The 20267-nt window shown below is 40.2% G+C and overlaps 1 protein-coding gene across 1 annotated transcript in view; it reads left to right on the top strand.

Moving 5' to 3' along the window:
* The window catches only part of EML6 (EMAP like 6), a 125034-nt gene that overhangs the window by 33010 nt on the left and 71757 nt on the right, over positions 1-20267 (top strand). Inside the window, exons 9-13 of the mRNA XM_077959564.1 lie at positions 9203-9303; positions 10614-10816; positions 13087-13198; positions 13431-13558; positions 17776-17917. Coding sequence (XP_077815690.1) covers positions 9203-9303; positions 10614-10816; positions 13087-13198; positions 13431-13558; positions 17776-17917 — 686 coding nt within the window. The remainder of the gene's footprint in view (positions 1-9202; positions 9304-10613; positions 10817-13086; positions 13199-13430; positions 13559-17775; positions 17918-20267) is intronic.

Genomic DNA, 20267 nt, shown 5'->3' with positions numbered 1-20267 from the left:
GCTGCTGGTGGCCGTGGTGACATGTGCCATCTGTACACCCGGGCACTCAGAAGTTGCTCCTCCCCCAATTGATGAGAATATTTTAAATGAACCTACTCTTTAGCAGCTCACAGAAACTGGAGAAATTCAGAATTGGACCATAGAGATCTTATTTACAAGATACCCTAGATTTTATTTACAAGATCTCTGTGAGACTGAATCCAATCTATTTAAACAATTTCCCCGCATGCATCTTTGCTAATTTTTATGAGTGATTTAGGTTACCTCCATTACAAATGAATTTTTCAGTCTTTTTTTCCCCCTAAAGATCATTCCAATTTTAGTCTAGTATACAAGTAGCCCATTTAAGAACCAAGGCTGATCTCGTATAGGAGTAATTACAGGGCCTAACATCACTGTCAATCAGGGTAGAATAATGTGACGATTAATCAGGTACATCTGTGCTCCTTTAGTTGGACTTGTGTTGCTCTGGTAATGTGACTGGGGAACAATGACTAATTACAGACACATTTCATCTCAGAGTTTGAACAGCAGGGATCTTGGACAAAAAAGAATTATCAACAAGAACACTTCCAAGGCCAGTCTGAAAGTTTTGCTGCTAGAAAGCTGAGGGACACACTGTAGGCCTGCATATGGCAGGCGTATTGAACTTCCAAGTAATCGCTTCTGTATTAGCTTCGCCACTTCATCTATTTTAGGTCCCTACCTTTACATGCACTTAATGACTATGATAGAGTCTCCTGTATACCATATGGGCCCCTTTTCTTTTTCACTTTCTTTTTTAAAATAACACTTATTCTTTCCTCTGTTTTGCAAAAATTGTATGATCATTATAGAAAAATTAGCAGAGAAAAGCACTTAAAAAAAGGAAAATCATCTATAATCCCACTACCCAGATGTAGCCATGGTTAACATTTTAGCGTATATCTTTTAGTATGTATTTTTCTAGTATTTGTATTCATTTTTATTTACATGTGGGGTATTGTGCATATGCTCTGTAACTGGCTCTTTTCACTAATACATTGTCTCACTGTGTTCTAATTTGTTTCCTGTTTTTTTCTATATTTTGAGCCAATTTAAATTTTTTTTGGAGATAGAGTATATGTATCAAACACTCATCAGTCTTCCTGTTAAAGGCTACTGCCACAGAAAGGGAGAACCAAATTACACCCAGGACTGGGCCTCTGTGCAAACAGAGGAGTTCTGAATGGACAATATGGAAACCAAGTCACCCAGTGTGCAGTTGCCCTTGGCCTCTGGAAGAGGCTCCTTCCTTCGTGCTTGCTGATGGGGTTTATGTGGCCCCATGCGGTGAATCCCTTGTGATGGGGCATGAGGAATCGTCCGGTGTTAGGACAGCAGCACAGTGTGTAAGTTCTTATTCTCACCATCTAAGGTCTGACAAACTCTTTGCATTTTGTTTTGCTTATACATACACACATGCACGTGCGTGCACACACACACCTACACTTACAGGCAACTTCCCTACAAGTATAACACATGTGTAAAAGAAAAATGAGAGGTATGCAATGTGTTCTTTATTTAGATACTGACATTAGCTAAACATGTACATGCCATCCTTAGCCACTTTAGCTACAACAGAAATAACATCGGTGTTTTTATGACATAGAGTAGGACAACAAAAACTCTCACCCAAACTCAAAGTGCTTTTTCTGTTTTCTCACTCAACAACAGTCAACACAGAAGACTTCTGTGACCAGACTTGTGGAGATTTCTCCCCACCAACAAGCAAATAATTCTGTGACAGACACTAGCTGAGTATTTTCTAGTTCCGTTATATTCTGACTCTGTCTACCTGGAGGTAGCCTCAGATCCCACAGGTTGAGGGCTCAGTTTCTGAGGCCGTGCCCCTCATCCCACCTTGGGTTTCATTAATTTGCTGGAGTAGCTCAGAGAACTCAGACGTACGTACTTCATTTGCCATGTTATTACAGAGGATGTTACAAAGGTTATGGATGGAAAGCTATATAGGGCAAGGCACATGGGAAGGGGCACAGAGCTTCCATGGCCTCCCTGGGTGCATCTTCCTCCAGGGATCTCCTTGTGTTCAGCTGTCTAGAAGTTCTCCAAACCCTGTCCTTTGGGGTTTTTAATGGAGGCTTCATTACATAGGCATGGTTGATATACTCACTGGCGATGGGTGAGCAACTTAACCTTTGATCCCTCTCCCTTCCCTGAAGGTCAGGAATGGGGCTGCAAGTCCCAACCCTCTATTACTGCTTTGGTCTTTCTGGTGACCAGCTCCCATCCTGAAGCTACCTCTGGGCTAGCAGCCATCAAGTCAATCATGAGCATACAAGAAGACCTCACTGGAGATCCTAAGGATTGTAGGAGTTGTATGCCAGGAAATGGAGGGGGAGAATTGAAGACCCCATACGTATTTTGTAATATCACAATGGCACTAAGAAATTAGATGGAAACTAAAAAGTTCTCACAAAAAAAGGTTTTTGTAAATGTTTGACATTGTATAGATACAAGGAAACAATCTTTTATCTCTAGGAAATATAATTTGCTATATCTGTTCTTTATTTTCATTTTTTGGTTTTCTCTAGTCTCTCTAAAGTATATATGAATGATTTTGAATCTAGGGGGATTTTCCTCCAATCAAGAAATCACTGGGCTGGGCATGGTGGCTCACGCCTATAATCCCAGCACTTTGGGAGGCCGAGGCAGGTGGATCACTTGAGGTCAGGAGTTCCAGATCAGCCTGGTCAACATGGCAAAACCCCATCTCTACTAAAAATACAAAAAATTAGCTGGGCATGGTGGCGTGCACCTGTAGTCCCAGCTATTTGGGAGGCTGAGGCATGAGACTCATCTGAGTCTGGGAGGTGGAGGTTGCAGTGATCCCAGATTGCACCACTGCACTGTAGCCTGAGTGACAGAGTGAGAATCTGTCTCAAAAAAAGAGGAAAAAAAAAAAAACAAAAAAACCTAGTGCGGTGACTCACACCTGTAATCCCAGCACTTAGGGAGGTTGAGGTGGGTGGGTCACCTGAGGTCAGGAGTTTGAGACCAGCCTGAACAACATGATGAAACCCCATCTTTACTAAAAATACAAAAAATTAGCCAGGCATGGTGGCACATGCCTGTAATCTCACCTACTCAGGAGACTGAGACAGGAGAAGCACTTGAACCTGGGAGGCAGAGGTTGTAGTGAGCCAAGATTGTGACACTGCATTCCAGCCTGGGCAACAAGAGCAAAACTACGTCTCAAAAAAAAATTTTTTTTGGATGCTTAACATTTTTATGGTTATCTGGTTGATTTCTTCTCTTAAACTTTAAGAGGTTAAACACATTTCACCTTTAGACCTTTTTCTCCCCTAATTTTTTTTTTTTTTTTTTTTTTTTTTTTTGAGACGGAGTCTCGCTCTGTCACCCAGGCTGGAGTGCGGTGGCCGGATCTCTGCTCACTGCAAGCTCCGCCTCCTGGGTTTACGCCATTCTCCTGGCTCAGCCTCCCAAGTAGCTGGGACTACAGGCACTCGCCACCTCGCCCGGCTAGTTTTTTGTATTTTTTAGTAGAGACGGGGTTTCACCGTGTTAGCCAGGATGGTCTCGATCTCCTGACCTCGTGATCCACCCGTCTCGGCCTCCCAAAGTGCTGGGATTACAGGCTTGAGCCACCGCGCCCGGCCTCTCCCCTAATTGTTAATGGTATGTCCAGTGATGTATCCTGGCTCTAATGTCCATGTTCACTTTTGATTTTCAAAGAGTCAGAGCCCCAGAATTCCATCTCTTCCTTGCCTCTCATCGTAGGGTCCACATTCATGTAGCCATAATGGATCAGGAGACATTCTATTCTTTTTATTGTGGAAAATTTCAAAGTTATGCCAAAGTAGAGGGAATAGCATAATGAACCCTCTGTACCCGTCACCTAGTTGCAACAATGATCAGCATCCTACACGTTGCACAGATCTTTCCTTCTCCTCTTTTTTTTTTTTTTTTAAACTTTTTTTTTTGTTTGTTTTTTCTTGAGATGGAGTCTTGCTCTGTCACCCAGGCTGGAGTGCAGTGGTACGACCTCAGCCCACTGCAACCTCCTCCTCCTGGGTTCAAGCAATTATCCTATCTCACCTCCTTAGGTGTCTGCCACCACTCCTGGCTAATTTTTTGTATTTTTAGTAGAGAACAGGGTTTCACCATGTTGGCCAGGCTGGTCTCGAACTCCTGACCTCAGCTGATCCGCCCACCTCAGCCTCTCAAAGTGCTGGGATTACAGGCATGTGCCACCACACCTGGCCTCTTTTTTTAATCTATTATTCAGCTTCATCTTTTACCTTTAGATATGGTGGGAATGGAAAATGGTGCAGCAACTTGGAAAACATTAGTGCCTCAAAATGTGAAACACACATTCTCCACATTCTGGCCAACACTTGTTATTGTCTGTCGTTTTTATTATAGCCACCTCGTGAGTATGAAGTGGTATCTCATTATGGTTTTCCCAATAGCTAATGATGTTGAGCATGTTTTCATGTGCTGACTGGGTATATTTTCTCTGTAGAATGTCTGTTTAAAGACACCACCCAATTTTAATAGAGTTATTTGTCTTTTTATCACTGAGTTTTAAGAGTTTTAATATATTTTGAATATAGGTCCCTTATCAGATATATGATTTGCAAATAATTTCACCCATGTTCAAGTTTTTAGGCAAGAATACTTTATAGGTACTTCCTGTCACATCAGAAAAGATAAAATCGATGGTATACCAGAGAGCAGGGAGGCAGTAGGAATGGTCCTTCCCAGGTGCAAGCAATAGGGGTATATTATCTATAGAGAATTTGAAAATAACTAAAAGCCATACTGCTTTTTATTATTCCCATTTGCTGGCAATTCTAAACAATGTTAGTGATGGAATTCCTTCCCTCCAGGATGGACCACTTCCCCAGCACCACCTTGGTGTACGCTGCTGCCCAAAAGGTCTAGTTGTTCTGCTGTCAGTCATACTCAGCTCAATTGGTGGGTTCTAGGAGTATTGACCTGATCCTTTCGTTACACAGCTCCCCATCAACACATTTTCTAACGGTTGTAGCATCAGCTGACAACCTTGGGCTAAACTGATTACTTAATTTGGGTTAAAAGTGGTAATTTTCTAATTTTATTCATTCTTCATATTAGCTAGAATTATTTTATAAACAAGAATTTTCCCTCGTGAACCATTTGGTTTCTCCGAAATATAATTCTCACAGGAAGTGTTTCTTTAAATGTTAGGGTTATTTTATTTTTGTCTATAACTTGCTGATTTTTTTTCCCAGTTTGTCATTCATCCTTTGAGTTTGCTATGGTGTTTTTCATCAAGCAATAGGTTTCTATTTTTATGTGGTTATATTTATTAATCTTTTATTGCTTCAAGATTTTCATATTTAGAAAAATATTGCCCATTCTCACATTAAAAAGAAATCACCTGATGTTCTATGGCTTCATCTTTTATATTTAGGTCTCTAAATAGTTTATAATCTATTCTAGTACCTGAGGAACAGGTCCAACTTTGTTTTTTCCTTATGGCTGCCAAGGTGTTCCAAACACTATTTTTTCCCTTTTTAAATAGATTTTATATTTTAGAGTGGTTTTAGGTTGACAGCAAAATTGAGCAGAAAGTACAGAGAGTTCCCATTACCTCCTACCTCCTCATGTGCACAGCCTCCCCTATTATCACCATCCTGCACTAGAGTGGTACATTTGTTACAATTCATGAACCTACCTTGACACATTATCACCCGAAGTCCATAGTTTATATTAGCGTTCACTCTGTTTTGTACATTCTATGAGTTTTGACAAATGTATATTGACACATGATCTATCATGATACTGTTACCAAGCTAGCAATGGGCTTGCTGCCCAAAAAGCATAGACGCCAATACTATGCCACCAGCTTTTGTGAAAAGAAAGACTTGGCCGGGCGCGGTGGCTCAAGCCTGTAATCCCAGCACTTTGGGAGGCCGAGGCGGGTGGATCACGAGGTCAGGAGATCGAGACTATCCTGGCTAACATGGTGAAACCCCGTCTCTACTAAAAATACAAAAAACTAGCCGGGCGTGGTGGCGGGCGCCTGTAGTCTCAGCTACTTGGGAGGCTGAGGCGGGAGAATGGCGTGAACCCGGGAGGCGGAGCTTGCGGTGAGCCGAGATCACGCCACTGCACTTCAGCCTGGGAGACACAGCGAGACTCCGTCTCAAAAAAAAAAAAAAAAAAAAAAAAAAAAGAAAGAGTTTATTGCAGTTTGACGGCAAGGAGACAGGAGGCAATGCTCAAATCTCTCTCTCGAGCTGGGGACTGGGGCCGGATTCATAGCAGCGGGTAATAAGGCGTGATCTGATTGGATCTTACAATGCAGTGTTGCCGGGAGACATGATAGGACTGGATCATGCCATGAGGTGTGTAGTTCTTAATTTGGTCCCTGTTCCTTGGTCCAATCACTTAGGTTCCACCCATGGTTGCACGCTTGGTTCATCTGGGCATGATCAAGTTATATAACTTGCAACCTGGGTTCCATGATAACTGAAAAACAACTCACCATTGTATTATGTAAAGTTGAACCAGACTGGGCTGATTCTGCAGTTATCACAGTATATTCAGAAGAGTTTCACTGCCCTAAAAGTTCTTTGTGTTCTGCCTATTTATCCCTTCATCCCTCCCTCCCCTGTATACTGTGGCAACCACTAATTTTTTAGCATCTTTGTAGTTTTACCTTTTCCAGAGTGTCATATAATTGAAACCATACAGTATATGGTCTTTTCTGATTGGCTTCTTTTACTTAATGATATATATTTACTTTTCTTCCATGTCTTTTCATGATGTGGTAGTTCATTTCTTTTTAGCACTGAAAATATCCATTGTTTGGATGTACCACAGTTTGTTTACCCATTCACCTGCTAAAGGACATCTATGTTGCTGCCAAGTTTTGACAATTATGAATAAAGCTGCTATAAATATCCATGTGCAGGTTTCTGTGTGGACATAAGTTTTCAGCTCATTTAGGCAAATATCAACGAATATAATTGCTGGTTATATGGTAATAATTTGCTTAGTTTTGTAAGAAATTGCCAAACTGTCTTTCAAAATAGCTGTATCATTTTGCATTTCCACCAGCAATTAACAAGAGTTCTTATCACTCCACAGACTAGCCAGCATTTGGCATCAAACACCATTTATTTTAAAAGTTCATCTTTCCTGCTATTGATATAAGACCTTGTCTTTGTTATACACTACATTTTTGTATTCATTATATGTGTCTGTTTCAAGATTTTCTGTTTTGTCATTTGTCAGTCAACTCATACACAGGTACTATACTGTTTTAATTACAGAGCCTTTATAGATTGTTTTAATATCTAGGAGAGCTACTCTTTGCACTCTGCTTTTCTGTTTCCATTTTTCTGGTCATTCCTGCTGGATTATTCTTCATGAGAACTTTAAAATCAAGGTGTCTAACTCCGGATTAAACACACACACACACACACACCGTGGTCTTTTTATTGGAACTAAGTTGAATTTATAAACTAAGGGATAACTGCTATCTTTAGGATTGAGTTTTCTTTTCCAAGAACATGGAATATGGTTCTATTTTTTAAAGTCTGCCTTTTAATCTTACAGATCAGGTCTTTTTTCTCTCTTCATTTATATATGTTGTATGTTTCTTGTTGAGTTTATGCCTTGTTATTTTTATTGTTTATAAATAGAGTCCTCTACTCCATCATATTTTTCAACCGGTCATTGTATATGCAAAGGTTATTGATTTGGTATTGAATTTTATATAATGCAGCTTTACTAAAATGTCTTATTTGTAGTCATTTTAAAATTACTTCCCTTTGAATTTTTTAGATATGTATAATCTGCAAATATGATTAGTTTTAGCTCTTCCATTCCAGCTCTTGTGCCTTTTAAAATCTTGTCTAACTGCATTAGTTCATGTGTTCAATATGATGTTAAATGGTAGTGGTAATTATCCTGACTCTATTGGGAATGCCATTAAGTAAGAATCTTTTGAGTGTGTACACACAAATATGATGAATAAGCTATTTCAGCATGTTCTGTCTTTAAAGAAAGGATAATGACACATAGCATGTCTGGAGAGCCGGCCTATATATAGTTACCTTGAATAAATCTGGATTTCTCAATGATGAAGTACAGGGCAATATAGATGTCTAAAGGACAAGTCTGAAGCATCCTTTAATTTCTGCTGTATTGGGTGTTGAGTGTTTTATTTTTTAAATCATGGATGAGTGTTAGATTTTTGTCAAATACGTTTTCAGCATCTGAAAATGATAATATGATTTTTCTCTTTACATCTATTAATATGATCAGTTGTATTACTTGATTCCTTAATATTGAGCCACCCTTGTGTTTGGTCCTAATGTATTATTTTTAATATGCTTTCAGATTCTACTTGCTAATATTTATGATGTTTGTATCTATATTCATAAGACAGATTGGTCAGTCATGTTCTTTTTGTTAATTGCTTTTTTTTTTTTTACATTATTAAAATTATGTCCTAACATATCAAAGACCATCAAATAGTCCCTCTCATGCTGTGAGATGCCAAGTCTACAGCCCAGGTCTACAATTGGCCTTTACATTTATATTTGTCCTTCTGCCCCTTGAGTTATAAACCTGCATCTCTGAATGTGCAGCATCCCAAAGTGCCGCGAATCAATAGAAGACATCCTTTCTCTTTCCATAGCTGTGGGTCCAGGGCTTCAACTTCTAGATGATATGTTTCCAGCTGAAAACCCATTTAACCCAGAGTAATGCTTTCCACAGCAAGAGTGGTTCATGTGAAGCTTTTCGTTAATACTATCTCTTTCCTCCTGCACAAGAGGAGAAAAAGAGGAGTCAATACTATCTCTTTCCTTCTGCATATCCCCAGAATTACTTGCAACCCTACAGTGGTGGCATTAATTTTATCTTATGGAGACGTTATGACATGTTTTAAATGTTTCATTACTTTGTTTAACGTATAAGTAAGTAAACTTTGGCAGCAATATTAGGGTAAGAAGAAAGGGCTCAAACATGCAAAGAAAAGTGAAAGCTCGTTATTTTAATGTAGATGCCTGTGTGGATTTTAAACCATTTCCTAATTTAGTGGTCCTGTTAGATGTGCTTAAAATTAGACCAAATGCATGCTTTTAATAAAACTGTTGCTTCCGTTCAAACTAGACTTTTATTTCCTATTTGTCTCTTACAGAGGACATAAAGATAAGATATTTGTGGTAAAGTGTAACCCACACCATGTTGACAAACTGGTTACAGTTGGGATAAAGCACATCAAGTTCTGGCAACAAGCAGGTACTGTCCTTTGGGTTTATCATTTATGTGACTGAGAGCTTGACCCTAGCTGGAAAGAAAAACAAAACGAAACTACTGCTACTACCTGGCTTGTCTCTGCAATCTAAAATAAAAATGCGCCTAAAAAAGTTCACTCCCAAACTCACTTAGAACGCTTTGAAGCTTAGAACACTCTATATGATGCTATGCATATTCATCAATACCTAGAAAGCTTTGGAAAATGTTCTGCTGTGAAAATAATCATTTTTATATTTAGTCGTCTGTTCTGAAAGCAGTAATTATGTTAGACTACTGCACAGGAAATAAAATGATCATTTTGGTTGAGTGAATAAAATTGTATCTATTTGGAGGGTTCCTTTATTTATCTATTACTGAATTTAAACCTGAATTAAACCCTGAGTCTGCCCACAAATAGGTGGTCCAATAAATATTGGTGGATTTAATGTTGATAATAATGATAAATAAGCATGAGAAAACATAAAGGATACCTTAGTCTTCTCACTAATAAGTCAGACTTAATACAATTGAATCTGAATTCTTCATATCAGCTTTGGTACCAAGCCCAATTTTATTATGCAGAAATTGTGAATAAGGTTCTGTTTCAGTGCATTTTGCTTTTAAAAGAAGGTAATGCCACCCAATATGTCTGGAAAGCCAGCCTGTGCATAACTGTCATGAATAAAGCTGGGTTTCTCAGTGACAGGAAGTGTGGGGAAATGTGAATGTATAAGGGGCAAATCTAATGACTTGTCCCGTATACTACATTTTCCTACAAAACAATTCATTTTTCTCACCCCACATATAACATGTTATATGTGCTGTGATAAATAAGCAGAGCACATATAACATGTTTATATTTTACATTTATAGTCAGTACTATTTTTATTGTTTTTGGTCAGCATTCATGAAGACTTTGCTTGCTTCTCTAGGCACTTAGTCACTCTTTCTCTTGGTTGACACAGAACTTGTACTGAGCCTCAGTTAGACGCGTGTCTTGGAGTGAGATGCATATTGAGTCCTCCCTCCAGCCAGACTCTGAGTTCCTTGAATGCAGGAACCCTCTTTTCATCTTCATATCCCAGCAGTGAGCACTGCACCTGCCACATGTAGGGGTTCAGTGAACGCTGAGTTAATGAATGAATGAGAAATACTCTTACAATATTTTTGCTTGTGATGTTCTCTGCCACTTTTAGACATCTTTACATAAATACCTAATGAGAAACACCAGATTTCTCACGGAAGTAGTCATTCTATATGCTCATAGGAAGTGCCAGATTTTTTAAATAATAACTGTTCTTGATCCACTCTAGGTGGGGGCTTCACTTCTAAAAGAGGAACTTTTGGAAGCATTGGAAAATTGGAAACAATGATGTGTGTTTCTTATGGACGAATGGAAGATCTAGTGTTCTCAGGAGCAGCTACTGGAGATATTTTTATTTGGAAAGACATTCTACTACTGAAGACAGTGAAAGCTCATGATGGGCCTGTGTTTGCTATGTATGCATTGGATAAGGTATGGCCTGCGTTTCAGCATTCATTTTCCACATCAGCCTTCTAAAATTATAAGGTAGTCTTAGGATGGCCCACCAAGAGGATGCCTGTATCTAAAACAGGCCTTTCTGAATTAGGAAGTAGTTGTCATGAAGCTCCGTCAAGAGACAATAGGGAGGAAAGCAAAGATATTTTTATAATTTCATTTATAGTTGTTTCTTTACGTGCAGCTTCTCTCCACTTTTTCCACACATTCTCTTTCTGGCCTCCACTCATAAGAGTCCCTTAAGAAGTGCCAGGATAAATGTGGACACTTAGCAGCAGAAGAGTCCTGAGAAATACTTCAGCATTGTCTTCCTCCTTGGTGACACAACGGGCAGAGACCTAAAAGTACCAGGTGGTTACATTATTGTTCCAGACATTGATTTGCTATGACAGAAGTTTACATCCATAACCAGCTTGCTCCTGTATAGAAAGGCTCAGCTTTCACAAGAGTGTTAGAGTGAAGACTGTTCATTGGCCATATTTCCACTCAAGCTCATCATGATTACCCTGGTCTGTCTACTTGCCTTTCAGTGTCCCTTTACAAAGATTACACTTACCTCTGTCTTAGTCTGTTTTTGCTGCTGTAACAGAATTTCTGAGACTAGGTGCTTTATAATGAACAGAAGTTTATTGGCTCACAGTTCTGGAGGCTGGGAAGTCCAAGATTAAGGGGCTGCAACAGGGAAGGGCCTTCTTGCTGTGTTACCCAATGGCTGAAGGGCCAATAAGAGTGGGAGGGGCCAAAATCACCCTTCTATAATGAACCCACTCCTACAATAACGGCATTAACCCATTCATGAGGGCAGATCCCTCATGGTCTAGTCACCTCTGAAAGTTCCTACATCTTAATACTGTTACAGAGGCAGTTAAATTTCAACATGAGTTTTGGAGGCTACTAACATTTAAACCATAGCACCTTCAGTGTTTTAAAACACTTTATTCAATCAACTTGCCAGCAAATATCAACTTCTTTTCAGTTACTTCCAGTTTGCTGGTGGTACCACTTCATCTGTGCCCTCTGACCTCCAGTTTAAGCCATCTACTACTCCTAACCCACGCCTCAATTTTCATTTACCTGTCCTTAGGCAAATGTGTTGATTCTACTACAAAAGTAGGTTCTTGTTAGATATGCAACTACAATGGTTGTTTTAGTGGCTAAGCTGTTTTTTGTTTTTTTGTTTGTGTTTTTATTTTACTGGCAAATATGTTTTTGGTTAGACTGGCAAGTACTAGAAAAGATTAAAGAAGAAGAAAGAATTTCTGTAGGCCCAGAAGTAAATATGGTGTAACTTGTTTAAGCTATTGTTGTTTGGTAAATTAAGCTGCAAAATCATGAGAAAAGACAAGGATTTCACAATATAATGTACTACATTTAAATTTAATTTGGTGATTGAATTTTCCTGGGTACGAATTCTATATAAGGATAAGGATGTTTAATATTACACACTTCAAAATATTATTTCTTTGTAAACTTTGTAAAAATGCATTAAATTAAAAGTTGCTGGGGAAGCAATGAATTACTCAGCTTTTTTCTTTAAAAAAAAAAAAACCCTCTAAGAACAGTTGGCATATATAATAAATTACCAGAAAGGAAAACTAGTACAGCCAAAAAATTATAAGCTTAGAACAGGAATAAAGATCACTGTTCAGTAAAAAAATCCAATATGTTAAGCTTTTTACTTTCCAGGTTTTTGTAAAAATTAATCTGGATTTTAATTATGGTAATTATGTCTATTGAATGAAATAGGATAGTTTCATTGTATGAAGTACCTAAGTTACTCTTAATAAATAGTGATGTTTTCTTCTGGACATGACTTTTATTTTTAAATGTCTAACAATAATTTTAAACTGTGATGTTAACTTCAATCCATTTGGTCAGAGTATGTGAGATACCAGAAACTCTGCTAGGTTTTGAGGTTGGTTCCATTCTGTAGGAACCACATTCTGGTTGGGAGACTGGGCACAGGCACAGTCATGCTTGATCAGTGGGCCAGCTGCCAACCAGTGTTCTGAAGAGAGTGCAATGGATACATGATGAGAAAGTGCTTAATCTTGCTAGGGGAGTGTTGGAGAAATGCTCCCAGAAAATAGTATTCAAACATTGTTATCAGCAGAGTTTTCCATCTCATATATTTAGGAAGGTAACATCCACAAAGCTGCCTTACTCACGGGGGAATCCTTCTGGGGCCAAGTGGGTAATTGGTCATTTTGATGTGTATATAACACCTACCATGTGTGCCTTCACAGGGCTTTGTAACGGGTGGAAAGGATGGCATCGTGGAGCTCTGGGATGATATGTTTGAAAGATGCTTGAAGACTTATGCCATTAAAAGATCAGCATTGTCAACTAGCTCAAAAGGTGCCACTCCTAAACATGTAATAGAAATCTTTGTGTTCATAGGGATGGAGAAGTTTTTAGAAAACTATTAGCCAATCAATTTTCTCCCTCTTCCATGTTTCGAACTCTCTTCTCCTGGTAGAAATGTCAAGGCTGACTGCCTAGTACCTCGTTCTTTGGAGCTATACAAATTGAATTTATACTGAGAAGCAGTGTTTTTGTTATTTTATTAAATATGCCATCCTCTTCCCAGGCTTGCTTTTGGAAGATAACCCTTCAATTCGTGCCATCACGTTGGGACATGGACATATCCTGGTGGGAACAAAAAATGGAGAGATTCTGGAAATTGATAAGAGCGGCCCAATGACACTACTTGTTCAGGTACTGTTTGTACCTATTCTAAACTGCAGCTCACATCAGGGCTGGGACTAGGGTGAGGCAAAGTTGATGCTTAGGTTCCAAAACTTAAGGAGGCACTCACTCTCAGGGTTGCACAAGAGTTGAACTAGTTACCTATTGCTGTGTAACAAATTGCCACAAATTTAGCAGCTTAAAACAACACATGTTTATTGTCTCACAGTGTCTGTGGATCAAGAATCTGAGCACAGCTTAACTGGATCCTCTGCTTAGTGTTTTATAAGGTTGCAGTAAAGACCAGGATTATGGTCTCATCTGAGGCTAAACTGGGGAAGATTCTTCCAAGCTCACTCATGCTGTTGGCAGAATTTAATTGCTTGTAAGTGTAGGACTAAGGGCTTTTCTTTTTTCTTTCTTGCTGGCTGTTGGCTAGAGGCCACTCTCAACTACTAGAGGCTGCCCACAGTTCCTTGCCACATAGGGTTTCCCAACATTGCTGCTTTCTCAAAGCCAAAAACAGAGGAAAAAAATAGACACTACACTCTTATGTTACATAATTATGTAATCACATATGTGGAATCATGAACATTCAATCACCTTTGCCATATTCTGTTGGCTAGAAACAAGCCACAGGTCATACCACACTCAAAGGGAGGTGATTATGCAAGAATGTGAAAACCAGGAGGAGTATGAGGGTCACCATCACTGGCCACCCTCTGGCCACCAGTTATTCATGCCCCTACCACATACAGAATTCTTTACCTCCACCCCCAAGGTCCCCAAGAGCCTTATCACGTTACAGGATCTGCTCAAAGTCCAGAATCTCATTTTCTAAATTGGGTCCAGGTGTGGAAGAGATGCCTTAGGTATAAGTCCTGTCAATCTGTCCATCCATAAAATGAACAAGACAAGTTACCTACTCCCCACATGCCAGATGCACCAGTGCCCCTTTGGAATATGGGCCTCACTGTAGTCTCAGCCTTGATCCACATAAACACATTACATCCTCCTTAATCCCTGTCTTCCCTCAAAAGTCATATTTAGGTAAAATTGAACTAAAATAAATGTAACAGAACCCTTTAGGAGCCAAGAAATAATAAAATCTCACCTCAGGGATGAGGATGTGGTAGAGTGTGGAGGTGCATAGGTAGTCCTGCCCAGTATGGTGATGGATAAGACCATATTTAGTTGGAAGAGGCATGGTGGGGGGTGAAGGATGTGTGTTCAGAAGTTGGAGGGAAAAGAAAATGCCCTGATCATATGAGCAGTCAGAACTTCCAAGATGCCAGTGCAGGAGCTTCCCTTCCTTGCCCTGATCTCTGGGTGATGCCTGCAGGCTTGCTGTATTAGGAGTGAATCCCCAAATCCCACTGAGAGGGTCCCTCTGACTTAGTGTATCATGGAAACACATGCGCATATACACTATGGCTCAGGACACTGCAAGGCTTTAAAAACACATGTGCCCAAGTCCTATCCTGGATATCCTGAATAAATCTGCTTTTTAAAAAGAAAAAATCTATGTGAAAAACAAACCTCGAAAGCTCTGCAGCTGGTCGTGCCTGGCAGCCAGGCTGGGGAATGAGGCTGGAGATACATCCTTGAGGCATGATGTCTTTGTTCTCCAGCTGTCTTGCTTTTGTTGTTTTCTTCCAAACGAAATCTTTTTTTTCTGGCCATAACTTCTCATCTAATTTTACTGAAAAATATTTATTTACTTTTTAATCTCCAAATGTTTGAGAATGTAAATTGTATCCATGTATGCTACATTGCTTGATATTTTGGAAGATTTATGCTCTGATATGATTTAAATAATACTGTAAGATCTAAACTTTGTTTTGTTTCTTGCTGTGTTACACTTGAGGTAGTTTGGTTTAAATATGTTTTATGCTTGATAAAGGCTTTCCACTTCTTAATTCTCTACAATTCTATTCTTTCCTATGTTTCTTTCTATTGCTCTAGTAAGAAAAATAACCACAGCAATCATATATTCAGCACCTACTCTGTGTCAGGCAATGCCGTTGTACTAAATTTGTCTCATCTCCACAACAGGTTGGCTGTGTTAAATTGTTTTATAGATGAGGGACCTAATGCCCGGAAAATTACCCACAGTCACCTGCTGAGAACTGCAGGGCTGGGATTCCATCCAAGGTTTACCAGAGCCCTTTTTCACCTCACCAGGCTGTTCCCCACGTCTCTTAACCTGGACACTGCAGGAAAGCCCCTGAGCTGTGGGGTGGCTGGTTGAGCTGGTGGAAGCTTCAGACCAGATGTTAGTTACCATCTTTGCCACCTACATGTGTACCATTCTCTCCCTTTTTTTCTCAGTATCTTTTTTTCCTCTTCTGCTCTCTCATTTGCTATTTCCTCTTAGGTGGAACTCAGTATTTCAGTTCAGTCCATGTTTGTTGGGCTCTTGCCCAGGTCTGCTCTGTGCTGTGTGTATGCGCAGTGGAATAAGGGCTTCCTGCCTGCCCAGGACCGTCTCACTGTCCTGTTCTGAGAGACGATAGAGGCACCAAGGGAAAGTGAAGGAACTATGGAGGCAGTGTGAGTGAGACGATGGACTGTCCTGCTGGGAGAAGATTTTAGAACCACTGTGCCAGTTTCGGTGGCATGGCAATCCAATCACAGTTGGAATAGATTGCTTATTTTTAATAAGGTTGGGGGAGGGGAGAATGGCAGGTGATGGGTTGTGGCACTTCCCGTCATGTGTGCTTTGAAGCAGTCAGCTCGCAGTTGAACAGCTGTTTATGATCAGCTTTATGGGTGATCAGCACCAAAGCAGGATCCTAAGCCCATTTCCTTGTGCCATTCAAGGTCCTCCAAGCCTGCCTTGCTTACTCTCTGATCCTGTGTTACACGGGGATTAAAATAAACAGATTAAGGAAATATAATTTTGATATCAATATAAGGCAGTGGTTTAAAAGGATCTCTGGGTCCCACGATCCTGTTCTTAACTAAAATACACAAAGGGGCTCAGTCTGTGGAAGAGCTTCAAGCAGAGTCAGTCTGGGAAGATGTGAGGTTGACCCCTGACCTGTACCCTGACTGTGACTCTGGGGCTGGGAGGCTTCTGAAGAGAAGACTGGAAAACTGGGGATGTAGGGTGTCCTCAAATCCAATAAATTCAAAAACAATGTCTGTACCCTTCAGCCTCTCATTTTCTCATATTTGAATGTCAGCTGTATTTGGAACTTTACATCTTCTGCCAAATTTACTGTTTTGCTCAAATAGCTTCTCAGTTAAATTGGAATCATCCAATTTCTCTTTGGAAAGCCACCTGTTCCCCCTTAGCATTCCAGCTACAAACACCTCTCAGATGCCTGTGTGTGGGCTTCCTTTTTGCTTTACTAAGCAAAGCCTTTTTATAATTAGCCATTAAAAAGCAAAAATTCAGTAAATAGTTAATCTGGTCTGTTTTATTGCTCTGTAGCACTAATCTTTACCCTGCATTATTGAGTGAAAAATTATGAGAATCAAATTCATTTTCTCCCTGTTAAGTGTTCATTTTTAAAAAAATACTGCTTTATCTTAGTTATTATTCTAAGTCAGCCAAGTGTGTTTGTGATGAGATAAAGGTATATGGAATTGGTCCAGTGCTTATTAAGCACCTTTCAGTTTTGGATGTTCATTGTTAGCACATGGACAGGCCAATTTGTGAACAGATGCAGAACCTTAGCTACACCGAGGACACTTGAAATGAAAATTTAGCTTCCTTTATTTCTGCTCTGCCGAATGCTACATGTTCAAAGGTCTAAAATTATGTAAATAATGAGAATATTGCTCTTCAATTCCACTGACACGAATGGGTCAGACCTGCATCTTTTATAATTTAACTGAAGGAAATGGTTTGTGTCCTTGTGATTCAGCTGCTTTACTAGGAGGATACATATATACTATGTTTATTTAGTATCCACAGAAAAGCAGGCGTTTGACCGTTTACCTGGATGTTTCCAAATGGAAAGATGTTTGGCATCATACAAACAAAACCAATCAGCAACGAGTTCATGTTTTGCTTTGCAAATGAATGATTTAGCATCGTGTAGGTCCAGCTCTAGTTTCAAGTTTAAATGGAAAAATTATTTCGGGTGATCATGTTGGTTCAAGGAAGCTCAAAGTGTGTTTATTCCTGTTTATACCTTTTTGTGACACTCTTGGACTGAATATTCAGCACCGGGCTAAAGAAGGGCTAGCCAGACAGCGTAAGTAGAGTTGATGTTGCCCCTTTTCCTCTCCCACAGGGGCACATGGAAGGAGAAGTGTGGGGGTTGGCAGCTCACCCTCTCCTGCCCATCTGTGCAACAGTGAGCGATGATAAAACACTTCGCATCTGGGAACTGTCTGCCCAGCACCGTATGCTGGCAGTACGGAAACTCAAAAAAGGTACGTAACGCCACCTTAGACATCTGTCAGAGTACTTACAAGTAACAATGTGTCAGGTTTATTCACTCATGTAATTAGTATTTACTGAGGGCCCCTGTTATATGCCCAAAAATATGCTGGGCAATGGGAATTTTATATTGGTTGCTACAGTCTTAACTAAGCACATGTAGAATTATTCAGAAGGCTAGCCTAATCCAGTTACATTTTTCACTTCATTTTCCTTGCACTGCACAGATATTTGCCACCTGGGGGCAATATGTCCTTCTTCTTCTCATCGAGAGCTGTGGGAGTCAATTGAAACTCATCAGCTTTTAAAGAATGCTGTTTATTTTGTAACTAAATGTCTCCAGAACTTACTTTATGACTTGAAAACAAACATCAATTATATAGAAATGTAATACTTAAGAAATGGGTAAATATGTCTTGAACACCTAAATGCACTAGAACTATGAGGTGTACTGAGAGGTACAAATTCAGCAAACATTTATTAAGTAGCTTCTGTGTGGCAGGCACAGGGGATCCCATGATGATTGGTCCCATCTCTAGTGTCAGAGATAGATAGGACTTGAACAGAGTCCCAACAACATATCCATTCAAATTTGGTAATTTGAGGAGAGTCTTTAAAATGGGACTATTTATAAAGGGATGGGGAAGGTGTGAGGAAGTGACCCGGGATAGTGCAGCACTACGCAGCTAGTAATGGCAGCCTCTCTCACTAGCCCTGGCGTGAAGGGGCAGGAGGAGGGGACAAGTGCTGCAACCCTGAATACGAGAGCCGCTTGAGATGGCAGCCTGAGAGAAGCCACCACTGTTAGCCAGGGGACTCTGCCAGCATTCAGTGCCCCTGCGGGAGGCAGCCAAGGAAATAAATGGCGCAGCCTCCCTATTCTTCCTCCATCTCTCTAATCTCCCACCCATGCTCCCCCTTGGCCAAACTCAACCAGAAACCAGAGGACAAGGGAGCCCACTGACATTCTCCGTGCAGGCCAGCTTCAGGCACAGAGCAGGGTGGACGAGGGCAAAGAGGGGATGTGGAAGGACAGACTGGAGATATTTGGCACAAAGTACCCTGGAGCCTCAGAGGAGATCTACAGCCTGGAACTGCTTCATCAGGGAGGTGACGAGAGCTGAGGCTTAAAGGATCTGTAAAAGTTCTTAAGAGGAAAGGATGAAATTGGGGCCTGGCCCTAAAATATTTGTACTGAGTAATTTTATAAGCACACATGAGGATTGTATTCTAGGGTAATAAAATGAAGAAAGCTGTCAAAACAGTATTAACAATAGTGAGGGTGGCTAATATGCCTGGGCCAGCAACTATGCCAGCTCTTTCCATGTAGTCTTTGTAGGAATCCATGAGTAAGGTTATTATTATTGCCACTTACAAATCAGAAAGCTGAGGCACAGGGAGCTTAATTAGTTTGCACATTTAGTAGGTAATGGAACCAAATTCAATCCCATGCAGTGTGACTCTGAGAACACACCTGTGACCACTGCTTAACACTATCTCCCTCTGCCGTGTTGCCTCTCTTTACACTAGACTCCTGGGAGTTGTACATGGTGGAGGAAAGAGTTCCCAAATCCAAGTCCAAAGCCCATGCTCTTCATCACTACAGGCTAGAATCATTTTGGCCACTAGTTCATATTGGGGGAATGATAGGCCAAGTCCTCACTGTGGAGGACTTGAATGTCAGTCAATGAACTTTATTCCCTAAGTTAAAAATTAGTTAAAAAGAACAACTGTTGACCCGTCTTAGATAGGATAACCATTCAACCTAGTTTACCCCTGTTGTTCTGGTATAATTATTAATAGCTTTCCTCTTCACTCTCAAACGTGTCTTGGTCTGTACGGTAGATTGTGGTTAACCTAATCTTGATGCTCTTCAAGGGCAGGCTTGTCTTTTCATTGTTGCAGTACTGGCACATCAGTTTTGGGTGAGAACATAGCTTTCAGCATACCATGAACAGAGGAGTTGGTAAAGAGGCTCGGTATTAAATGCCCTGGCACAAGGCCACCTGGCTGTCCTATCCCTGGGGCTGTGCTTACAACTCTTGACAATAAGAATGGTGGCAGAGGGTAGGCATATTCTTAATCGGTTTCCTTTTAGACATACCTTTGCAAAGTCCATGCTCCTGATTCAGAAATGTCTTTGTGACCCTACAAAGCAGTAGAAAACATGGTTCATGCAGTACCATCACCCTAGTGCCAATTAGTTTTCCAGATACCCCTCAAGAGAATGTTCAGATTCCATTCTTCCCATGACAGAAGAGGCAAGAGCAATATCTTTCACCTCTAGAGTTATGCATTACAATCCCTGAATCAGAGAATTGGAGCAACTAAACGAACGAGGTC

This window comes from Macaca mulatta, chromosome 13 (genome assembly GCF_049350105.2).
Source record: "Macaca mulatta isolate MMU2019108-1 chromosome 13, T2T-MMU8v2.0, whole genome shotgun sequence".
Classification (NCBI taxonomy): Eukaryota; Metazoa; Chordata; class Mammalia; order Primates; family Cercopithecidae; genus Macaca; species Macaca mulatta.
The sequence above is the reverse complement of the archived record's forward strand: the minus strand, read 5'-3'. Positions and strand labels throughout refer to the sequence as shown.